The sequence below is a fragment of the Siniperca chuatsi genome, linkage group LG19 (assembly GCF_020085105.1).
Source record: "Siniperca chuatsi isolate FFG_IHB_CAS linkage group LG19, ASM2008510v1, whole genome shotgun sequence".
NCBI classification, from domain to species: domain Eukaryota; kingdom Metazoa; phylum Chordata; class Actinopteri; order Centrarchiformes; family Sinipercidae; genus Siniperca; species Siniperca chuatsi.
The window spans coordinates 2,207,729-2,229,662 of record NC_058060.1 but is presented as its reverse complement, the minus strand read 5'-3'; the positions used below and the strand labels follow the sequence as shown (position 1 = coordinate 2,229,662).

General features: G+C 40.5%; 1 protein-coding gene across 4 annotated transcripts in view; it reads left to right on the top strand.

Moving 5' to 3' along the window:
* Positions 1 to 10,059, top strand: part of tgfbr1b (transforming growth factor, beta receptor 1 b) — a 75,621-nt gene extending 65,562 nt beyond the window's left edge. For 2 of the 4 annotated variants that reach the window (XM_044176512.1, XM_044176511.1), the window contains one exon: positions 232 to 10,059. In XM_044176512.1, the coding sequence (XP_044032447.1) occupies positions 232 to 357 (126 nt within the window). In that variant the 3' untranslated portion in view covers positions 358 to 10,059. The remainder of the gene's footprint in view (positions 1 to 231) is intronic. The other 2 variants (XR_006375765.1, XR_006375764.1) reach the window with 2 other exon arrangements.
* Positions 10,060 to 21,934: the final 11,875 nt, after the last annotated feature.

The following is a 21,934-nucleotide window of genomic DNA, read 5'->3' as shown; positions in this document are numbered from 1 at the left end:
TCATGGTAGCATCCACATTTTGTCATTGGTCTTGATTAACAATCCTATCACCTCCTTAAAAAAACAGTCCGGGTTTAACCTAGCTTAGCTCAAAAACAGAAATGAAAAAGTGCTACACTGTCTTATTTTTGTACATGGAACAGCAGATAAGTGTATTTCCAAAGAGGTCTGAGTGTTCCAACATCATGTTGTAATTAAGTCATATTAACTTTTGTCGTCTCTCCTCTGCAGGCCTTGCGGGTGATGGCGAAGATAATGAGGGAGTGTTGGTATGCAAACAGTGCCGCCCGACTCACCGCTCTCCGAATCAAGAAAACCCTCTCTCAGCTCAGCCAACAGGAGGGAATCAAGATGTAGACACAACTACCAAACACACGCACGCATACACACCTTTGACTGTCATCCATATCCTTAGCATTACAGCACTATTATCTTTATTATTATTCATCGATTGTTCCTCCCCTTTGGTTTGAAGGGAAGTGAAGACTTTTTTTCCCCTTGTGATCTTTTTTTCTTCTCCCATTTCATTCATTGACAAACTGATAAGTCCCGCACATGAAACTGAGGAACCATATGTGTATATGTGTGTGTTGCACTGGGCAGAAATATGCACATGAATGGCTGGATGGATGGATCTATTGAGGGATGGTTGTGCCTGAGGGGGATAAAAGCGGCATTAAAGGAAGCCTCCATTCATTATCCTCCATTTTCCTCTACTACATTCATCACATGAAGTCTCTGAAAGACCCACTGAGGCAACTGGTGTCCATCATAAGTCCCACCTCCACCGCTCATCACACACCCAACCAATAAGAGATCAAATCCCATCAGGTAAACAAAAGGCCAGACAGGCAGCTGAGAATCACCTGGGGGGCCTCTGAGCTGCCAGAGCTTTGCTCTCATCTCCCCACATCTTCATCATCACCCCCTCATTTGTATATTAGCATTTCATTATTCACTTCAGAGATTTAAGCTACTCTTCAGTAGGGCTGCCAGTTGCTCATGTACATCTTTGAATAATGTTGTGAATCATGGAATATTCAAATTTCCTCTCATTACAAACACAAAAATGTATTCAGAAGCCAAAATGGAACTTGAATGATCAAAACCATGTGATCTGTCATTAGCTATCTGCACTGCTCCCACAATGTGTTGTGTTTTTAGGCGAACCATTACAGAAGTTTACATTCCTCATTACAGTGAAGAATGTTCTGGGAGGCAATGCTGGTCCTTGCAGTGGTTCGTGGAAGAAAATTAAATTCATTCAATATCTATCTAATAGTACATGTATGGAAGCAAATAAATGCCATAAGGAAAAAACAAATTGTGAAATTTAACCACTACTGAATAGTTAATGTTGAAATTTCTTTACCACTTAATTTGTAGCACTTAGATATTTAACTCTGAAAACCATCTGTCTGAAGTAATGTGGTTTGAATTTCCCTCTTTAACTTTTCCAGAAGGTCATGTGCTAACTCAATTGGTCATTTCCAGATCTAAGTCAAAAAATTAGGCTGCCCAGTAGGAATGGTGAAAGTCAGCCACTAAAATTCTTAAAATCCAAAACCGTGGTTAGTATACTTAAAGATGATCTCCAAGTCTTTTGGATGATATAACTAACACAATGTTAAAAACATCTTCACTTAAATGAACCAGTGTAAGCTTTTATAAGGCTTTTAATTCAAAGTTGACTGAATAAAAGGGGGGGTGTTCAGCCTTGTGGTAATGAACTAACTGTCATTGGGTTTTGCTGGTCATCTATTATCAGACATTGCATGTTGAGCCTACTGAAGTCAGTGTCCTGTCAAACTTCTCATTGGGGAAAAACTGCCAAAATGGTAGAAAAAAAGAGTCAAAATTTTCACAAGCCACCCAAGAACTGTTTTTATCTGTCCAGTCAAATAAAACATAGTTCAATTGGGCCAAAATTCTGGCAGCACTGATCACGTTTAATTTTTGTCATATAATCTAAGACAGAGAAGTTCAGATGAGCTTTGTAAATAGAATGGAATTCAAACCACATAAATTAGAACATTTTTGTAAAATGTTTCAGTGCTAAGAATTCAGTGGTGTTTTAAATTTCAGCATTAAGTAGAGGTTACATTTTAGAATTATATATTAGGTTGCTTATAAAATTGGAATTATTATAGACCTTTTTGGCTTCCATATACATGGAGTGAGTAGAGCAGTTTAATATCAACAGATGACAGAGAATGGACGATTAGCCTGCTTGTCTTTAGATTTTAACCCAAATGACAAACAAGAGTTTTTCTTGGGAACATATTTTCCATTTCGTTAATGTGCACTGCACATTTTGTTCAACATGCCTTGTGAAAGTTGAGATTTTATTTCACCATTCACCTTAAGCAATTAGTGTTTTTCTTGGCCATTGATGTGCTGCTAGAAAAGGGAGCAGCAGACTGAGCAGACAGTTACTCACTGTCAGGGCTACTTGACACAATTCCTCTTAATCTCTGAGCTAACAGTGACTCAGCCATGATCAATAGTATTTCAGAGTAAAGATGATTCAACGAAGAAAACACTTGTGATGTGAAGTTGTTTGCAGCCCTACTCTTGAGTTGTATTACAGTAGCATTGGGAACTGAAGTGAGGACCTGAGTGAGGGGGTTATGGGACAGTCTGTAAGCCCTGTGAGGTCCAGACAAACAATGGCTTCATCTGTTCATCATCTAGTCGAGTTGTAAGCAGGATCTCTCATCTCTGCAACAATTTTGCACCTGTTTTTTCATTTGTTACTCTTGTATTTCCCCGTCTCCCTCCGTAATGGTAGGGAGTCGGACAGGTCAGTTTAATTTATTGTGTTTTTTTAAATTTTCTTTCTGGTGGCAGGGGATCTTTTTTGCAAAACTAAACTGGACATGATGACCTCATTCATTTTTGGCGAACATGCTGCAACATATGCAATATACAGTAGATAAATGTGTCTATTTTCTATACTCTGCTCTGCTAAACCACAAACCGCAAGAACAACAACACCACCAACAACAATCAGCTGCCACCATGCCTTCCAAGCCAGCTGTTACCGGAAAGTGCCAGTGCTTTAAAAACCCAACTCCTCTCATGTCGGCTGCTGTGGAGTGTGTTTGCTCTCGCGTGTATGCAGCTCCGTGCGTGTGTGTCAGAGGAGGCCTGCGGGAGCCATGCCGAGCATACAGCAAGCTCGTACTATGCACACCCCAGAAGTAGGGACGTAAAGCAAGAAGGGGCACACACCGCACATCACAGCACCCACAACCCAGCCGACTCTCTGGTGCCATTTCGTCAAACCTCCCCACCTGAACACCCGACCACCTCAGCAACAAGTCATTGTACAGCTTGTCCTCCCAGTGGACTGAGTCTGGAAACTGAGCTCCAGCACCTCAAACTGTGTTTAGTTGGAAAAATGATGCTACAAAAGCTTATGGCGGCTTTCAAAAAGAGACACAAAGACTTGTAAGCATTACTGATGTTGCCCTATAAATGTAAACTCTTGGATTTCTGATTTTTGTTATTTTCATGTGTTTGTGCCGTTGACAGCGCAGCAGCGTGAATCAACCTTTCAAGAGTTTTCTTCTTGTAGGATAATCAACAAAAATGAGGTACATTCATTTAAATATAGCAAACGGATATTTACTAAGCCATAGGTTTTCCAGGTTGTGTATTTTTTCTTTTTTTGTGGCAAGGTCTTTTTCTACTAGAATGTACATTTACGAAAAACAAAACATGAAAAAATATGCGTAAAATGGACAATTCTGTCATTTCAGCTTAGCAAGCCTTAAGGGACCAATGCGTAAGAGTCAGGATCTGCCCCCCCACCCTCTTTTTTTTTTTTTTTTTTTTTTTTTTTAATGAAAAAAGAACATATACACACTACCGCTCAAAAGTTTGGAGTCACCTGTTATCTTGATGTTTTTCTTCTTTCCTTCATGGCTGTTTTAACATAGATGAAAACAGTAACTATATACCGAGTTTATTATTTACATTTGAAAGAGTTTTAGAATAATTAAATGATTAAAACTTCCGTTTAGTCAATGTCCCCACAGTCTTGCATGACGGGAGAATACTGTTGTAACCATTTTTCCCCCAAATACTCTTCGATTTTTAAATTATTTTCCAGTCCAGAAAAGCTTAAGTGACCCGAGATCATTTTAGAACCACAGCGGTGCAGCTGGGCTCTAAATATTTTGAGAGGGCGTTTTTCTTTGGGCCCTCGTGTCTCCTCGTGGTCAGATTGAATCGGTCAGTCTATAGTATGTTCAGCTGCTATTCCGTGATCCAGTTCCAACAGTGCTAAACCTGGACTAACCTACGATTTCTATTCTGAAGTGTTAAGAACAGCTTTGCTAAAGCCACGCGCCTGTTAATTCCAGCTTGTTAGAGGCATTATCGTGCACTGGACACTCAGACAGGAACCTGTTCCTCTTTAAATCTGCGCAGATTTTAACGCTCAGCTTCCAGTTTCTTTTACCAGCGACTGCTGATTTCTTCTATTCTTATTGAACGGTTGCCCAGAGGATCTTTGTCTCTTTCTGCCCTTTCAATTATCCGTCTGGTTGAACCATTGTACAGCGTTTTGTTCTCCATGTACAAAACATCTATTTGTAAAGAGGACTTTCTTCACCCTAAAAGCATGAAAGACCATTCAGAAATAGAGTATTCCTCTCAGCCATCTGACTGTACCGAATCAAGCTTTTGTGGCGGGCGACCCCAAACGTTTGAGCGGTAGTGTATATATAATGATGAAGGTAGTGTCAACATTCCTTCTAAAGGACAAAAAAATATATGTAGCACCTGATTTAACAGTTTGTTTCAGTCAAGTTTTTGTCCTGTTGCCGAAATTGCCATACATCTAAACCCATTTAATCTTATTTTACATATTTGCTTGTGTTTAAGTTCCATCAAAAGCACTTGTCTTTTAGTACACAGGTCAAAAACACAGTTTAAGTGCACAAAGTGTTAAACAGTCAATAACTAATACATCCAGTAAATTAGATCTGCCAGACAGTGATTTGCTCAAAGAATTCCCACAGAGTCACTTCATTGTTTAGCAGTAAGTGCACTTCTGAACCACTGCAGGGTTTATGTGTGTGGCAATTTGGATGTCGGTGAGTCCGTCTGTGTCTATTGCTTTTCTTCATGGATACATAAATATATTGATGTGCTGCTACTTAGTTGTCCACCTTACTTTCCGAGTCGAGGTGAGAGATGTCGTTGGATGTAAATATCCTCAGGCTGCCTGAATCGGATAATTTTCTGCCATGTTGCTTTGACGCAAATCCAGCCCATCATCATTTGATAGCCAACCTCTCAAAGATTTGCTAGTATGTTAGAGTTGTTGTCAGCCACCATCCATGGACGTGCAGGAGTCCACCCCACCACCCACTGCTGCAGCTGATTTCTTACCCTCTAGTTCAAAGTGCTGATCACTTCAATCAGCTGCTTTATTGTTAAATTAGAATAGAAAGCTGCAGCCTCCATTGGTTTTCAACCATGGTGCCAATCTATCGAAGGGCATCTGAGTAGCTTGTTCTCTCTGCTTTGATGCCCACACATAAAACACAGTTGGAAATGCTTTGAGACATATTTTCCTCTACTAGAAGCCCAAGGGTAGAGGAGGGGGTAGGAGAGCAAAGACATCAAATAATTTTTGAGGTAGTGATTTGTTTAGTTAAAAATAAGCCCGTTGATACCCTTATAGCAACTGATAATCTAATAACAGATGGATAATGTCATAATTAGTCAAAATATACAAACCTCTAAAATATAGCAAAACCTTATGAGCATTTAATTCACAGATAATGTAATAGCAGTACTAATGCACCTCTTCTAAGGCAATGATTGCCTGTCAGAGGAAGGCTAGTGCCCATTACTTTGCAGATAGCACTTTTTGTTCATAATTCATGATTTCTGGCAGTTCTTGCTTTATTGGATTGGATTTTTAAACCAATCACAAAACCACTCAAAATCAAATTGAAACAAAAAAAAATAATTTGAGCTTGACACTTCATTCTTGACCTCAGAAACTGCAGTTGACAAAACAATCTCCAATCAAGGTCCATTTACTGGCTTGTTCCAGAGCTTTCAGCTGTATCGCACGGTCTTGATCAGTAGATGAAGTTCAGTCAGCCAACTCGTGGAATGAGCCACTATATAAATGTAGACTACCTACAGTGTTGATTTGCTGTCTAGACAGTGACCTCGTCACAAGGAAATGCATAGAATAATGGACATTTGAACATCTAGCAGCAACAGCTAACTTCATCTGCTAATGAAGACCGTGTGTTACGGTTGAAAGCTCCAGAACAAATGAGTAAAGGAGTGAAGATCGAGGTTGTTAAATGTGAAGACATCCTTACCTGTAATGAAAGCTTTTTGACGAGCTAATTGCTCCTCTCTTGATTTATAAATGCTGTTACATTTATGAAGAACGAGAAATAGTCTGCATATTTAGTTGGCTGAAATTTAAACATTTCACCAGCATTATCCTGAGCCTTTACACTGTACGAAACGTTCCTAATGTGACATTTTCGTGAAAATTACATAATCAGTTGCTACAGGCTTTAGTCAGTGACTTTCTTGTCGTCCTTGAAGAAAATTTAAACTTTGTTTTAAATAAAAAAAACGAAGTTTGACAAAAAGCAGACAAGTTGTGATGTACCCACCTGTACAGTTCCACTATTCAGAGTCGTACTTGTGAATGAAGTATTCCTAATTATGTAGAAATGGTCAGAAGTGGCATATTAAGCCTTGTAAATAGCTTGTGGAATAAACAAAAGAAGAAAGCTATCCTGATATTTGAAGAAAGTAAAGTGGGTATCGCTGCTCTGTTAATACAAAAAGGGTGACAGACTATGCTGAATTAAATGTTAAATGTGTACAAAACTGGTCAAATTAGTAGGGAAAACTAGCGCTTGCCAGGAAAGACCAGGGCCAAGGATTCATCTTTCTAAGCCATGTGGATTTGGGGGGCAGGTTGGGGGGTTGGTGGTGGTGCAGGAAACAAAATTTCCAAATCTCAAAGTATCCCTTTAAGTAAGCCCTGGCTAGCCCTGCTGGGCCTTTGGGTGGGATTGAGACTGTATGGTATGTGTATTCCATCAGCAATGTCATTCTCTGGGACATTAGCAACAACAAAAGCTCAACTCAACAACACCTCTGGTATGCCTCTACTAGGACAACCTTCATTCTGTCTTAAAGTCACCAGCAGCCTTGTACTTTTCTTTTCAAAACCCAAGATGACTTAACTGTAAAAAGACATGTTTGCACCCAGCTGTTTTTCTCTTGTGGTCTTTTTACAGCAATCTTTCTGTTCTTGATTCTATCTTGCCTTTCTCTCTTGTCATTCCATGTTCTCTAATTGACTTAACAGATATCTCCTAGCTACAAGGGCCACACTTCACTGCAGCCGGTACCCCAGCTTCACAGCTCCATACCAGGTGAACCAACTCACATCCATCCCTACCTAATTTTTTTATCTCTCTAAACTTAGATCTTAAAGGGACAGTTCACCCCAAAATCAAGAATACATATTTTTCCTCTTACCTGTAGTGCTAGTTATCCATCTAGATTGTTTTGGTGTGAGTTGCCAAGTTTTGGAGATATCGGCCGTAGAGATGTCTGTTGTATGTTTGAAACAAAGCTTGTTCGTACAATGCAATGAATCGTACAAACGGGGATAACAGCTCACACTTTCGGATAGTCTGTCGAATGTCGAAGACATTTCTGGTGTTGCACAAAACAAGTGATGGGAAGTATTTGTGTGGAGAATGTTCAAAGAGAGCTTGAGAGAGAGGTTCAGACTTTCTCACCTGTGGATGCCTGGCCAATCACTGAAGTGGACGTGCTTGTCAGGATGTTAAAAAAAATTGTTGTACACAGCCCCGACAAGCACCGGCAAGCACTTAGTTCGAAACTTACTGATGCCTTTAAAAAAGTTCTCCATGAAATTAGCATTGCTCTCCTATAACACTATCGTCATGATGGACAGTTTAAAAATAAGAAAATTCTAAATCAATGCAGCAGAACCAGAGAAAACATGTTTTATTATTTGCATATTTCTGAAATCACCAATTTGACCAATCCACCAATTCTGAAAGTGTGCTCTGTTGTCTCCATATTTAAACGATTGCATCTTGCCCCCCCCATTGTGGCCGTATTTAACAGCTTTTGCCTTCAGACATGGCTGGACAACATGTTGTACAAACTAGTCTCTTTGGAACATACGTTGGCTTTAGGGTTAGAAAAGAGGCCATACTGTACGCGGACCCTCCTTCTGTCTGGAAAGATTGGGATTGAACCTGTAAATCCTGTTTTTCCTTCCTTAATTTGTGGGTTATTTGGGTTTGGTAAACAGGATTTGCTTAGATATCTCGATCACCATCTAGGCCATGAACCATTTTAAACATTTACAAAGAAAACCCGCTGTACCTCTTCTTTGAGTATCTTACCTTGCCTTCTCTGTCCTTAGCTCAGATTAAAGGGGGGAGGAGGTCACTGTACACTGTTGATATGCAGCCACCATGCAATTTCAAAACTCACTGGTCAAAACAGTGGAAGGTTGTGAATGGGAGCACCAATGTGGCTGAGCCGTTTAGTGACTCAAACCCAATAAATGAGATGCACTCTGTTTGCTAGGTCTGGTCAAATATGCAGCCTTTTCATGCTATTCTTTATACGCCAAGAAAGGTACAAAACGAGCAGTTTTCTCTGCTGTGTGTGCATTGATGGAGGGCCAAAACAGGGAGGTAACAAACTATGCCAGCAGCTCTACCGCTTCAAACCACGCACTGAGTAATTCCCACAGCTGTGAATGTATCGGCCCTCTCAGTTTCTAACCAATCTGAGCACAACCTGTGTAACTCAGCCCAAAGGTTGTGCCAGCAACTTTGTTAGCATGCAAATATCTGCCGCACGGGTCTGTTTCTATCTCTCTTTCTCTTGTTATGCAAAGTCTGGGCCAATCGTGTCTGCCCACTCAGTCCGTCTGCATCACAAAGGTTGAATGACCTATCTATGCTAGCATGATCCACACACTGTGATGAGGAACGCGTTAGGGTTAGAAGAATTATCACATTCTCCCTTCACGGTTGCCCTCCATCGTCTCAGAGACCTGCTGTAAGATGGTCTCTGCTAAAGCATCTGCAAGCGTTAAGGTTGATGGGAGGAGTGGTTTGGGTCACTAAAGGGTTCAGACTTTGCAGTGTTCCTCTCTGGTTCGATGCTGCAGTGAGGCCTTTGTGGCAACAAGGGTAGCAGAAAGCTTTATCATGTTTTATTTGGTGCCTAAGTTTGACAAGACTTCTTTAACTCTTGTCACCTCGAATGACAAGACTGCATGTGGTTGTGTCTGCATTGATGTCTGCATTACCTGCTTTATAGATGTCATTGAAAAGCTGAGAAGTATCTTAAAAAGCATAATTAACATATTAAAAAGGTCACTTAATCAAAAAGAAAATACCTCCTTTTAAAGACCAATGTGTTTTACCTCACTGTGTATATATTTTCGATTTGTTTACTCCAAGTTTGCAATTTATCTTTCTTTTTTGTTTCTATGAAATGCTTAAAAAAGTTGAAGAGAATTTTTTTTTTTTCTTTTCAATGGTACTTTTTTGTCAGATGGCATTGTATTGTGTTTGTGTTGTGCCCAAGCAGTATACTATTCCTCTTTTACCATGCTCTGTAAATGACTTGTTGGTTGCGTTCTGCGTGAGCTGTACAGTCAAAGCGCTTTACAAATGTCCAAGCCCCCTTCTGAGCTCTGGTACAAATGCCTTGTTCAATATGTTCTTTTGTTTAATGAAAAAAAGGAAAAAAAGAGTGGAGGTGGAGGAGGCTGGAAGTGAGGGGAGGGACTGTAAAGCGAAAACCCCTCAACAACTGTTGAACCCTCCTCACCTCAACCCTCTTGGATTTCTAAACATATTATAATCTTGACTTTTATATAGTGTGTACAGATGAATGAGAGATCAACATAGGAACTAGAGGATTGACACTTATGTTAACTTCTAACATAGCTGGAGTAGAAAATGGTGTGAATAAAGAAACAAAGTTTCACTACAAGATTTGTGTTTGGTTTATTTGTTAGCCACTGGGAAGTCAACAAACCTCACAATGGTAAAATGCCAGCATCTGATTACAGCATGTCAAGGAAATAGAAGTAGCAGTTTCAGTTTATTCAAACATTTTAAAATACAAGTACAATCATATAAGACATAATGGGGATATGTGAAATGGGACACCCTTGTAAGCTATCTGAGAATAGGGGCCCAGACGCTAAGCAGTAAGTATGTAAAATATGTTTACTTGTCGAGATTTGAAAGAGTGCATGTATTATACAGTAACATTTACAACCTACAAAACCCCCAAGACTAACCAAAGACCCTAAGAAACTAAAAACAAGCAAAATAATAAACTAATAAATGGTCCCAAAACATCTAGTTCATCAGTCTTAACATTGGTTAAACAGGTAAGATACAATACAATTTCAGAGTAGAGTAACTAGTTCAGACATCCCCAGCCGTTTAGGGTATTCATACCTATCGACCTCTGCAAACCAAACTGAAGCTTGTATCTTTAACTTTACGTTTTTTACCTTTTGTAAGATGCATTTTTCCTAGTCTTATTTGTATGCGAGGGAAAGTAAATCAGAATAAGGTCACAAAGTCGTCAAAGTGTCGTTGAGTATAAATACAACATTATACGAGCACTGAGAAAGATATTACATTCAGTAAGCTTCAGAAGACTAGCTGTGGAAAAGAGGGTCAGTGGGAGCATTTACTTTGGACCATGACATGGTGCATATAACTTTTTCTGTAAAATTTGTAGTTTCACAAGATGACTAGGAAAAGTATTGCACCATATAACATTACAGTAATTTAAAATGAGGCTCAAATGAAGACTGATATAAGGTTAGAAATGCTTTAAGTGGAAGAAAAGACCTCAACTTGAAAAATAAGCCAACATATTTGGACAACTTTTTCGTCAGTTCATGAATATGGCCCTTCGAATTTAAAAATTCATCAATATGTACCCCCAGGAATTTGGTGGACTTAGGACTGTTCATTTTGATACAAACATGTTCAACATTATTTTGATTTCTATTAGAGCAAAAAAACAATTAAGTTTGTCTTGCTTATATTGAAGGATAGTTTATTGCACTTAAACCATGTATTTACCTTAATCAGTTCCTCATTTAGATTATGTCGCAGATATATTGATATTTTTGTTACATAAGAATACATTTGTATCATCAGCAAATAATACTCTATGTAGAATGCTAGAGGAATTCACAAAATTATTAATATACGGTATGAAGAGGAGTGGTCCTACAATGGATCCCCCAAATTTGATGATTTTACTTTGAGATTTGTGACCATTCACATGTACATATTGCTCCCTCCCATACTTATAGCTTCTGAACCAACTGAGCGCTGTGCTTCTGACACCATAATGTTGTAGTTTGCTTAGAAAAATTCAAAAAAATGTCAATAGTGTCAAATGTTTTTGATAAATAAAGGAAAATTCCAGTGCCTCAGTCGCCTTTATCAGAATCAGAAATACTTTATTGATCCCCGAGGGGAAACCGTTATAGCTGCTCACTGTCATGTCAATGCACACTTGAGAATAGAAGGCATAGACGTACTAAGCAAATAATAAAAAAATAATACACTATAATACAAGTAAGATAAATTGAGTACAAAGTGGATATAAAGTATAAAAGCTAAAATAAGTGTAAGTACCAAAGTGGATTTTGAGGTTGACAAGTAGCATCGTTTTTTTTTTTTTCTGATGAGATCAAGAATCGCCATACAAGTGATGCTTTTTTTCTAAATCCATGTTGTGATGGGACAAGAATATTTTATTTATGTAAGTAATCATTAAGTCTACTATACACAACTTTTGTGGAGAGAGTGGGCAATATAAATATAGGTTGGTAGTTACATTTTTATCACCAGACTTATACTGGTACAATTCTAGCAATTTGTGTCATTTTAGGCACAACCCCACAAATTAGAGAGGGATAAAGAGGCTCCACAATTTAAATAGCTTTAAGAATTTTGCTACAGATTTCATCTGCGACAGCTGTAATGGAGCTTTTTAGAGACTTCAATTCTGTCAGTGGGCGTCAAAAAGAATTAATTCACATCATTTCCTTGAAGATATTGTCTGAAAGTAGCACCCTCTGGTTGGCTAATTTAGTTTGAGAGATTTCCACCTATGGAGATAAAATGATCAGTATTGTCAGAATCATTGCTGGCATTTCTGGCATTGTGTTTGATTCGATACTGATGGTGTCAGTCAAGACAGTGGTTTTATGACCCAGGCTGAGGACTTCGTTGAGCACCTTCCAGGATTGCTTTTGACCTACTGAACAAGAAAGCTGGAAGTTTGGGGGAATATTTGGTAATTAGTTCTGAAACACTTTATAAAGCTGCTGGGATTTATTTCAAAATAACCGTATACTACTTACCAACACTGGAGGGTACAGACGATAACAAAAAAAGGAAATTAATAATAGGCTATTAAGAAATTAATAATAGTAATAATGATACTAATAATAATAAGACTAATTACTGTAGGATTATGATGATGATGATGAACAATTTAACTGTTCCACAGAAAACTGATGCCCTCTGCTAAACAGCCTGCCTCTGACTCATAAACAAGCTCTGGGAAAATTCAAAGATAAACTTCCCCCAAACATCCTGTCTTACTCTCCTTTCGGGTCATGAAACGACCTCTGCCAGGACTATGAGAGTACGCCAATAAAAGTCTCATAAGGATGATATCCTGTCAATCATATAATATGTGTTTAGTGTCTTTCAGCAACTAATGAGAGGTTTAACATGGAACCATTAAATTGGTAACAAACAATTGATTTTTCAGGAAGAAATTAGTACAGGAAAATAATTAAGACAGAACAGATCTGAGTGTTGCGCCGATGACATCACATTGCTGCCCCCTGGACAGAAGACTGCAAAATCAGGAATACAATCTCCCTTCAATATAATCATGATATGGATTCATAAAATATTTCACAAGTGCTTCCCAAAACTTTGCTGAACAGCGCATAAAGGGTGATTTTTCACTGGTCAATGCCAAAATCATCCACTTATCTGATTACACTGGTCCTCCTGCTATCATTTATTAATTATTCATCACTGTATTCATAACATTCATGGCTGCATTTATCCATTCCTTTGGTGTCTAGTAGTTAGTAGTAGTATTAGTTAAGTGTGTAATAAATGTTTCTTGTATAAAGATCGTTACCTTTTGTTTTTTGTTACTTACATTCAGTCACTTTACCTATCGATTCCTTGTTTTACCTCTTGCTACCTGATTTCAGGTTAATTCCCTCACAAAGTTAATTTGTGCATTATCTCTTGACTGATCAAGAGAAACGACTTAAAGCTAAGAGCTAAATTTTAACTACATGTTAAATGGTGGAGAATGCTAATTAAACTGCTGCTGCTTTGTATTAACTACTTAGTGATACAGAATGCAGACAGAAACACGTAGATTTCCTACATAATAAGAATTGTAGCAGTGGGTGTCGGGAAGGAAAATGAGGGCAGTAGGTGACTTGCAATCATAGATCCAGGCTCTGCAGCTCTAGAGGTAGAAATACCTGCTGAAAGTGACAGAAGGAGAGAGGAGAGAAATGAGAAAGCACACAACTACGAGAGAGAGAAGATGTCGAGTTATTAGCATGCAGTAATGGGATAAAAATGCATACAGAGGGAGAGGAGGAGAGAGGAAAGAGGTGCATCATGGGAAGGCTCCCGGCAGTCTAGGCCTATAGCAGCATAACTAAGGGATGGTTCAGAACTCACCTGGGCCAGCCCTAACTATAAGGTTTATCAAAGAGGAAAGTCTTAAGCCTACTCTTAAATGTGGCGAACCACAAGTAACCCTGCATTCTGGGAATGCAGTGTTCTAGTGGGGTAATAGGGTAGTATGAGCTCTTTAAGATATGATGGTACCTGATCATTAAGGGCTTTGTAGGTGAGGAGAAGGATTTTAAATTCTATTCTGGATTTTACAGGGAGCCAGTGCAGAGAAGCTAATATGGGAGAAATATGATCTGTTTTCTTAGTTACTGTTAGTACATGTGCCGCAGCATTCTGTGTCAGCTGGAGCGTCTTGAGGGACTTATTCGGGCAGCCTGATAATAAGGAACTGCAATAATCCAGCCTAGAAGTAACAAATGCATGGACTAGGTTTTCTGTATAATTTTGAGGCAGGATTTGCCTGATTTTTGCAATGTTACGTAGGTTAAAAAGGCAGTTCTTGAAGTTTGTTTTATGTGGGCATTAAAGGACAAATTCTGATCAAAGATAACTCAGGGGCCAGAGCAAAGCCATCTAGAGTAACTATACCTTTAGAGAATGTGTCACGGAGGTGTTTGGGACCAAGTACAATTTTGTTTGACATCAGAAAATTGCAGGTCATCCAGGTTTTTATGTCCTAAAGGCATGCTTGAAGTTTAGCCAACTGATCAGTTTCATCTGGCTTGATCGATATATAATTGGGTATCATCTGCATAACAATTAAAGTTTATGGAGTGTTAGTTAATAATATTGCCTAAAGGAAGCATATATAAGGTAAATTAAGCTCTAGCGTAAATTCAGTCAGGAAGACTAGACTTCCGCATGCTTAAGGTGTAGTTATTTTCATATCTTTCTGCCATTCACTCCTCTCACGCATGCTCACTCACATTTCCTGCTGTCATTATCTGGGGCTGTCAAATTGGGACATCAGCTGTTCCATCAGCTGGCCTCATCTATCCAATAGCACAGTGACACACCTTCATTGTCAACCTATCATCCTACTGCCATCTGTTTAAATGTGATTCTCTCTCTGCTTTTAGTACGTTAATGCAACGGTTGCGTGCCCCTCCACCTCCCCATCTCTGCCCAGTGTTCGCAGTTCCTTCAGCTCATCATTCCATCAACCTCTTCAGCCATCAGCCTCAGCAGAGTCATCAGCCACCACCACCAGTGTCTGGACTCCATGGCAGAATTTATTCTGCCGGTGCTCAGGGCACCCTCCATCACCAAAAATCTCCTCTCTGAGTCTAAGCGCTAAGACTCTGTCAGGATTTACACCTCACAGCGTCTGTTAAATAAATGCTATCTTTGCTTGATTCATTTGTCTCTCCTGATTGAAATAGAATTGGTCCAAGCACAGAACTTGTGGAACTCCGTGACTAACTTTGGCGTGCATGAAGGATTCATCGTTAACATGTGCAAACTGAGATCATTCTGATGATAGGATTTAAACCAGCGCAGTTCCTTTAATGCCAATTAAATGTTCCAGTCTCGGTAATTGGATATGATGGTCAGTGGTGTCAAATGCAGCACTATGGCTGTAACTACAGTTAAGCACCTGCCACACATTAAACTACACTGTTACAGAAGGCGCGGACCTATCCAGCTGCCTCTCTAAATTTGTGCAATTTTATGCTCTTTACGTTTATTTTTTACAAATATTAATTGTACTTTTTGTGAATATATTGGACAATTATAACATATGACTATGAGTCACTCATCAGCATAGTGAAATAGTCAACTCACCACGTGGATCTTCTCTGCCAAGCATCCTGTTAGCCAATGTACAGGCGTTGGATAATAAACTGGACAGCCTCAGTGCCCGCATCAGTTTCCAACGGGATATCAGGAACTGTAATGTCCTTTTTTTCACCAAAACTTGGCTAAATCCTGGAATACCGGACAGCCCCATTCAACCAGGTGACTCTTTTTCTGTATACCGAGCTGACAGAACAGAGGACTCTGGCAAGAAAAAAAGGAGGCATGTGCTTTATGGTGAATAAGGATTTGTGTGATATTGGGAATATTAAAATGCCATCCTGCTCACCTGATCTGGAATTATTGTCAATAAAATGCAGACTGCATATTCTACCAAGGGAAATTACATCGGCCATTATCACAGCAGTTTACATCCCACCACAAGAGAGTACAGAGGCTGCCCTGTCAGATCTTTGCAAAGACTTGAACTGCTCACAGACCGGTTATCCTGATGCTGCGTTCATTGTTGCTAGAGACTTCAATCAGGCTAACCTTAGAAGGTTATGCCTGACTACCATCAACATATTGAGCGGAACTGCTACCCACTTTCGGAAGAGAAACTACGCCGCATGCCTCCAGTGATGTGAGAGGTCAGGAAATGGTCAGACCTATCGGAGGCCGGCCTACTGTTTACACAGCATGACGCAGTCTGGAGCACATTCCACTGCAGCCAACAAGCAAAAACAGATGAAGCAGAGGTTAATGGATGGATGGGTGCACCTTTCACACTTACGTCAGGAGGGCTTTCAAGCGTGTGAACACCAAGAAAGCAGCAGGACCAGACGGTATCAGTGGTCCTCAAACTATGTGACTCTGCTTCTTTTTGTTAACCTAAATTAACTGAAATCGACTGCAAGCTCAGTGCACGGTTGTTAACACAAGAAGAAGACCGGCGGAGCAGATCTGAGCGGGTCAGCCCCCAACCATGCAGTCGAGTAGGCGACCCTGCAGCAACAGAGCAGAGTAATGGCAGCAAGCTAGCCGAGATCACCTGCAGCAGGTACATCCTGCATCATTTTCTTGAATGGCGACCAAGGTGTTCAGGTTATGTTATGGCATGTTAGTAGCTGGTACAGCCATAAGGCTCAGTGGTAATTAAATCCTAGACCTAAAAACAAATAATTTTACCAGTACTTCTTGTACCATGACATAAGTTGCTTTGGACAAAATCATCAAATGAAGGTAATGTCACTGGACATGTTAGGGAATGATCATGGTTTGATTAAACATTAGAAAAAGTAAAGCCATTCTGTTCTGTACCTCAAGTTACTGTTAACTTTTTCAGTATTTAATAATAATAATACTAATAATAAAACTTTATTTATAGAGCACTTATCAAAACAAAGTACAAAGTGCTTCACAGCAAGAAAAATAAAATACCACAGTGAATCACGAGATATAAAGAAATAAAATACACAAACGCAATAAAATAAACAGTAAAATAAACAGCCAGTTCAGGTAAAATCAGGATATGCTTTAAGATAAAAATGTGTTTTGAGACGAGACTTAAACGAAGACACTGACTCAGACAACCTAATTTCTTCAGGCTAGTTGTCCCAGAGCCTCGGTGCCTGATAGCAAAAGCTCTGTCCCCCTTGGTTTTCATCCTGGACTTGGGAACAGACAGGAGACCCCTGCCCGAAGAACTCAAACTATGTGAAGGTTCATAAGGGATTACAAGGTCTAAAACATAATCTGGGGCCAGGCCATGAAGAGCCTTAAAAGTAATCAACAAGATCTTAAAATCAATCCTAAAACCAACAGGGAGCCAATGTAAAGAGGCTAAAACAGGTGTTTTGTGGTCGTACTTCTTGGTCCTGGTTAACAGCCTAGCAGCTGAGTTTTGTACAGTCTGCAGTCGTGTCACAGTTTTTTGATTAAGAAAAGTGAACAGGCTGTTACAATAATCAAGGCGTGAGGAGCAGGAACAGTTTCTGCATCACTAAGATTTAAAATAGATCGTATTTTTGCAATGTTTCTGAAGTGATAAAAACATGATTGGACAAGCTTAGTGATATGTTGCTCAAAACAAAAATTGCTATCAAACAGGACACCAAGATTTTTTGCAACAGGCTTGATATGTTGTGACAGGTTACCAGTAGACGGCAGTATTTGTTTAGTGATGTGTTGGGGCCCAATAACAAGGATTTCAGTTTTATGTGAGTTGAGCTGAAGAAAATGTATCCAATTTCGGATGTCAGACAGGCAGTCCTGCAGAGAACTCAGCGTACTAAGGTCAGTGGGCTTGACAGGGAGGTATAACTGCGTGTCATCTGCATAACAATGAAAATAAATACCATGTCTGCGGATTACATCACCCAAAGGAAGCATGTACAAAGAGAACAGCATTGGTCCCAGAATTGAACCTTGAGGCACACCGTACATGATATGGGAGAAGGATGACATGAAGTTATTAATGCTGACACAGAATTTCCTATTGGACAGATAAGATGAGAACCAGTCTAGTGCAGTGCCAGATATGCCCACCCAGTGCCTCAGTCTATCTATAAGAATGCCATGATCAATTGTGTCAAAGGCAGCACTTAAGTCCAACAGCACAAGAATTGAACACATGCCTGCGTCTCCATTCATTAAAAGGTCATTGGTGACTTTGAGAAGGGTTGTCTCAGTGCTGTGGTGTTGACGAAAGCCAGATTGGAACTTTTCAAGGGTATTATTGTTTTTCACAGCAGCAAGAAGCTGCTTAGATACAAGTTTTTAGAGAATCTTCGAAATAAAAGGCAATTTGGAGATTGGGCGATAGTTATCCAGGAGGGTGGGATCAAGCCCAGGTTTTTTTAGACACAAACTGTTTTAAAGAAATCAGGGACGCAGCCAATAGACGGCGAGCTGTTAAAAATAATTTGTAAAAGGGGCGCAATACAATCCATAACTTCCAATAAAAACCTAGTTGGGATTTTGTCCAGAGAGCTGGAGGACACTCTCATAAGAGCCATGATGTCTGCGAGTTCAGGCAGCGTAACAGCAGAAAAATTGCTCAAAGAATCCCTGAGTGGGTGATCCACATTTAAAAAGGCAGGATTTTCCAGCAAAGTGCAAAAGAGACTTCACAACCAGCATCACACTCAGCAGGGGCACAAGGAAAGGCAGGGTTAACTAACTGATCCACAGTCTTAAATAGGAATCTGGGGTTGTGCTGATGGGCATAAATAAGTGCAGAGAAATGACATGTTCTTGCATCCTTCACCATCCTATTATAAAGGCGTAATAACTCTTTCATGGCCACAAAGTGGACCTGGAGACCTGATTTCTTCCATCTGCGTTCTGCTCTTCTGCATTTCTTTTTACTTCGAATACTGTCATTTAACCATGGCTGTTTTCTAGTCTTTGAGTTTGGTCTATTTTTCAGAGGAGCTATGAGATCTAAGGTTGAAGAACACAGATAGTTAAAATAATCAACCAAATCGTTGTTGTTGGAGGGATTGGGAAACATACTGCCAGGAGGATTGAACAGTGTACAGAATTTTATGGCACTATGCTCATTAAGGACGCGTGTGTAGTTAGAGCGAGATAAGACTGTACTACCAGCCTCTAATTCACAGTTAAAAACAATGCATAGGTGATCAGATAGAAACATGTCCCTTATTTCCACAGATGGGGTTTTCAGGCCCAGACTAAAGACTAGGGCTAAGGTGTGGCCACGGGAATGAGTTTGGCCAGACACATGTTGTTGAAAGTTAAAAGAGTTAGTGATATTTAAAAAATCAGCAGCAAGGGCATTAGAGGAGTCATCAACATGAATATTAAAATCACCACAAAGAAGAATTCTATCATAATTTAACACAAGACTGGATAAAAACTCAGGGAGTTCCAACAAGAAGGAGCCAGCTGGTTAGCAATAGCAAATATGACCGGGAGGGGGCCGCCAAGTTTAAACATGAGCACTTCAAAGGAGGAAAAATCATTGCAAGCTATGAGGTTTCACTTAAAATGCTTCCTGTAGACAGTAACAAGGCCCCCACCTCGACCACAGATCCTAGGGCGACTAAAGCAGTCAAAATCAGGAGGGCACAATTCAGCCAGCTGACTGTGATCACCAGGACTCAGTTAAAAACATAAAATCTAAATCAGTAGAAGAGATAAAATCATTTAAAATAAATGTTTTGTTAGAGAGGGATCTTACATTGAGGAGTGCCATCTTAAAAAGTCTGTGCTGCTTCAGATTTGAGGTTGAGACTGGAGGTAGGGTTCTGGCCCGGATCTTTATTAAGTTATTAATATTGCTGTGTCTGTTTCACACTAAGGACCTATCCGAAATTACCACAGAAATATTAAAAGTGGCATTAGAGGGATCCGGGCTCCAGATAGCAGCACTATGATCAGTCCACAAGGGGGAGGTAGTGACAGCAGAGGGTGCGTGGCTGTTTTTGGTGGGCAGAGAAGAGGAAGAGCGAGGGGAAACAGATGATGTAAATAGTCAACTACGTGAGGAGGACAGCACAGCGTGCTGCAAGTTAACCGCCAGCATGCGACTACCTGACTTGTTTGGATGAAGACCATCTCGTGCAAACAAGGAAGAACGATCCCAGAATAAGTTAAAATTGTGAATAAAACCAACGTCATGGGTGCTGCAGACAGGACTGGAGCCAGGTGTGAAGGCTGAGGATCCTGCTAAAACGGCCAATTCCCCAGTGTAGGAATTGGACCCGAAATGAAAGCATGCTTTCCGGTGCTGTTGAGCAGGTCAAAGAGGCGGATGAAGTCTGCTTTCGTCAGCTCCGATTGCTGACGGGTGGTGTCATTGGTGCCGACATGGACTATGATTTTCGTGATAGGCGTCAGGAGTGCAGCCAGAAGTCCGGGGAGCTTTTCGAGGATGTTGGGGGTCGTAGCTCCGGGAAAGCAGCATGTGACCGCATTAGTAAAGCGGATATTCCTCACTATGGAATCTCCAATGATCAACGTAGTTGGGGGGAAGAGAGGAGGCAGAGTCGATGATCGTGGAGACCGCTGAGTTCCATCAGCCGTCCCTGGGATAGCTGTGGCCGGGGACTGCAGCGGCGAGGGGGCGGCGTCCTCCTTAGCAGAGGAGTTCTCTGCCGTCTCAGGATGAATGAGACCCCCAGAGCTTCTCCTGATCACGGCCTCTTTCAGTAACTTGCGGCGAGAGGAGGAGGAAGACTTGACCGCTGGAAAAAGGGAGCATCACTCCAGTGGAGGAAAGTCCTGCGTATCCAGTACGTCAAACCTGTTGGTCACCGGAGCCTTCTCATCACCCCCGCCGGCGAGTGACTGTGCATCCACTGGGGCTCAGCAAGGAGTAGAAATGGCAATTGCTTTGGGCTTTGCACCCATGAGGAGCCACGAATCTTCAGGCTTAGCTGAAACGGCTTCATGCTCCAGGGCGCCAGTGATGATGGAGCCAAGCCACGGAAGAGTGGGATCATTGTCCAGTGCTGGAGTGGAGCAGTCAGGAGAGTGAGATGGGATGTTCGCATTCCGGCTTGCGCAGCCAGAGGAGCTGAGGACTGCCAGGTGTTTTGCCTGGGCCGAGGCGACAGTAGAGAACTCCAGGATGAGTTTGTCTTTTTCTCTGAGCTCGGCTTCCAGACAGGCGATACTTCTTCCTCAGCTTTGAGACAGTAAGGTGACAAGATCCACACTCAGCCATCAGGCTATCATTTAGTCCGTGAGAGTGCTTCGAAGCTTAAAGTCCACAGTTAAGTCCATAAAAGTGCTCCCAGCTTAAAATCCTTGATAAAAGTGACCGGCTAGCCAAGCTGCCGGGCTAAAAACAAACCTAGCTTCAAGACCACCATCTCTCCCTAACCGTTACCAAAGTGCCCAAACAGAACCATAAACATTTTAATCATGCTTTAGTTGCTCCATGTGGATATCGATGGGAAAACAAATGAAGTATGTTATCAGTCACTATGTTGCAGATATGATTAATATGAACATTTTGCAACAATCAAGTAATTCAGGTGTATTTAGGATTGAAAATTAGTAGTACATATATATATATATATATATATATATATATATATATATATATATATATATATATATATATACATAATTTTTAGGAGACATGGTTGTTTTACATACCTGTTACAGTTCTCCGGAGCTGCAGAGACTGGATCTGTGGTTGTGGGCCACCTGCTGCCCCCGCGTTCCTGCTCAACAACTGCTACTACAGTTGTTGTTATTGGCTCTGTTACTGATGCTAACATTATTTTTCCTATAGCTGTCATTCCTATTATTACAACAACTTGTCACACAACGGCTGCTGGGTCAATTCCTGGACCTGCGGGACAATTCTAAGCAGGCTGTTCAGTGGACAACAGATCAGTCTGTGGTTGTAATGGGCAGCTTTCAAGTGTGAA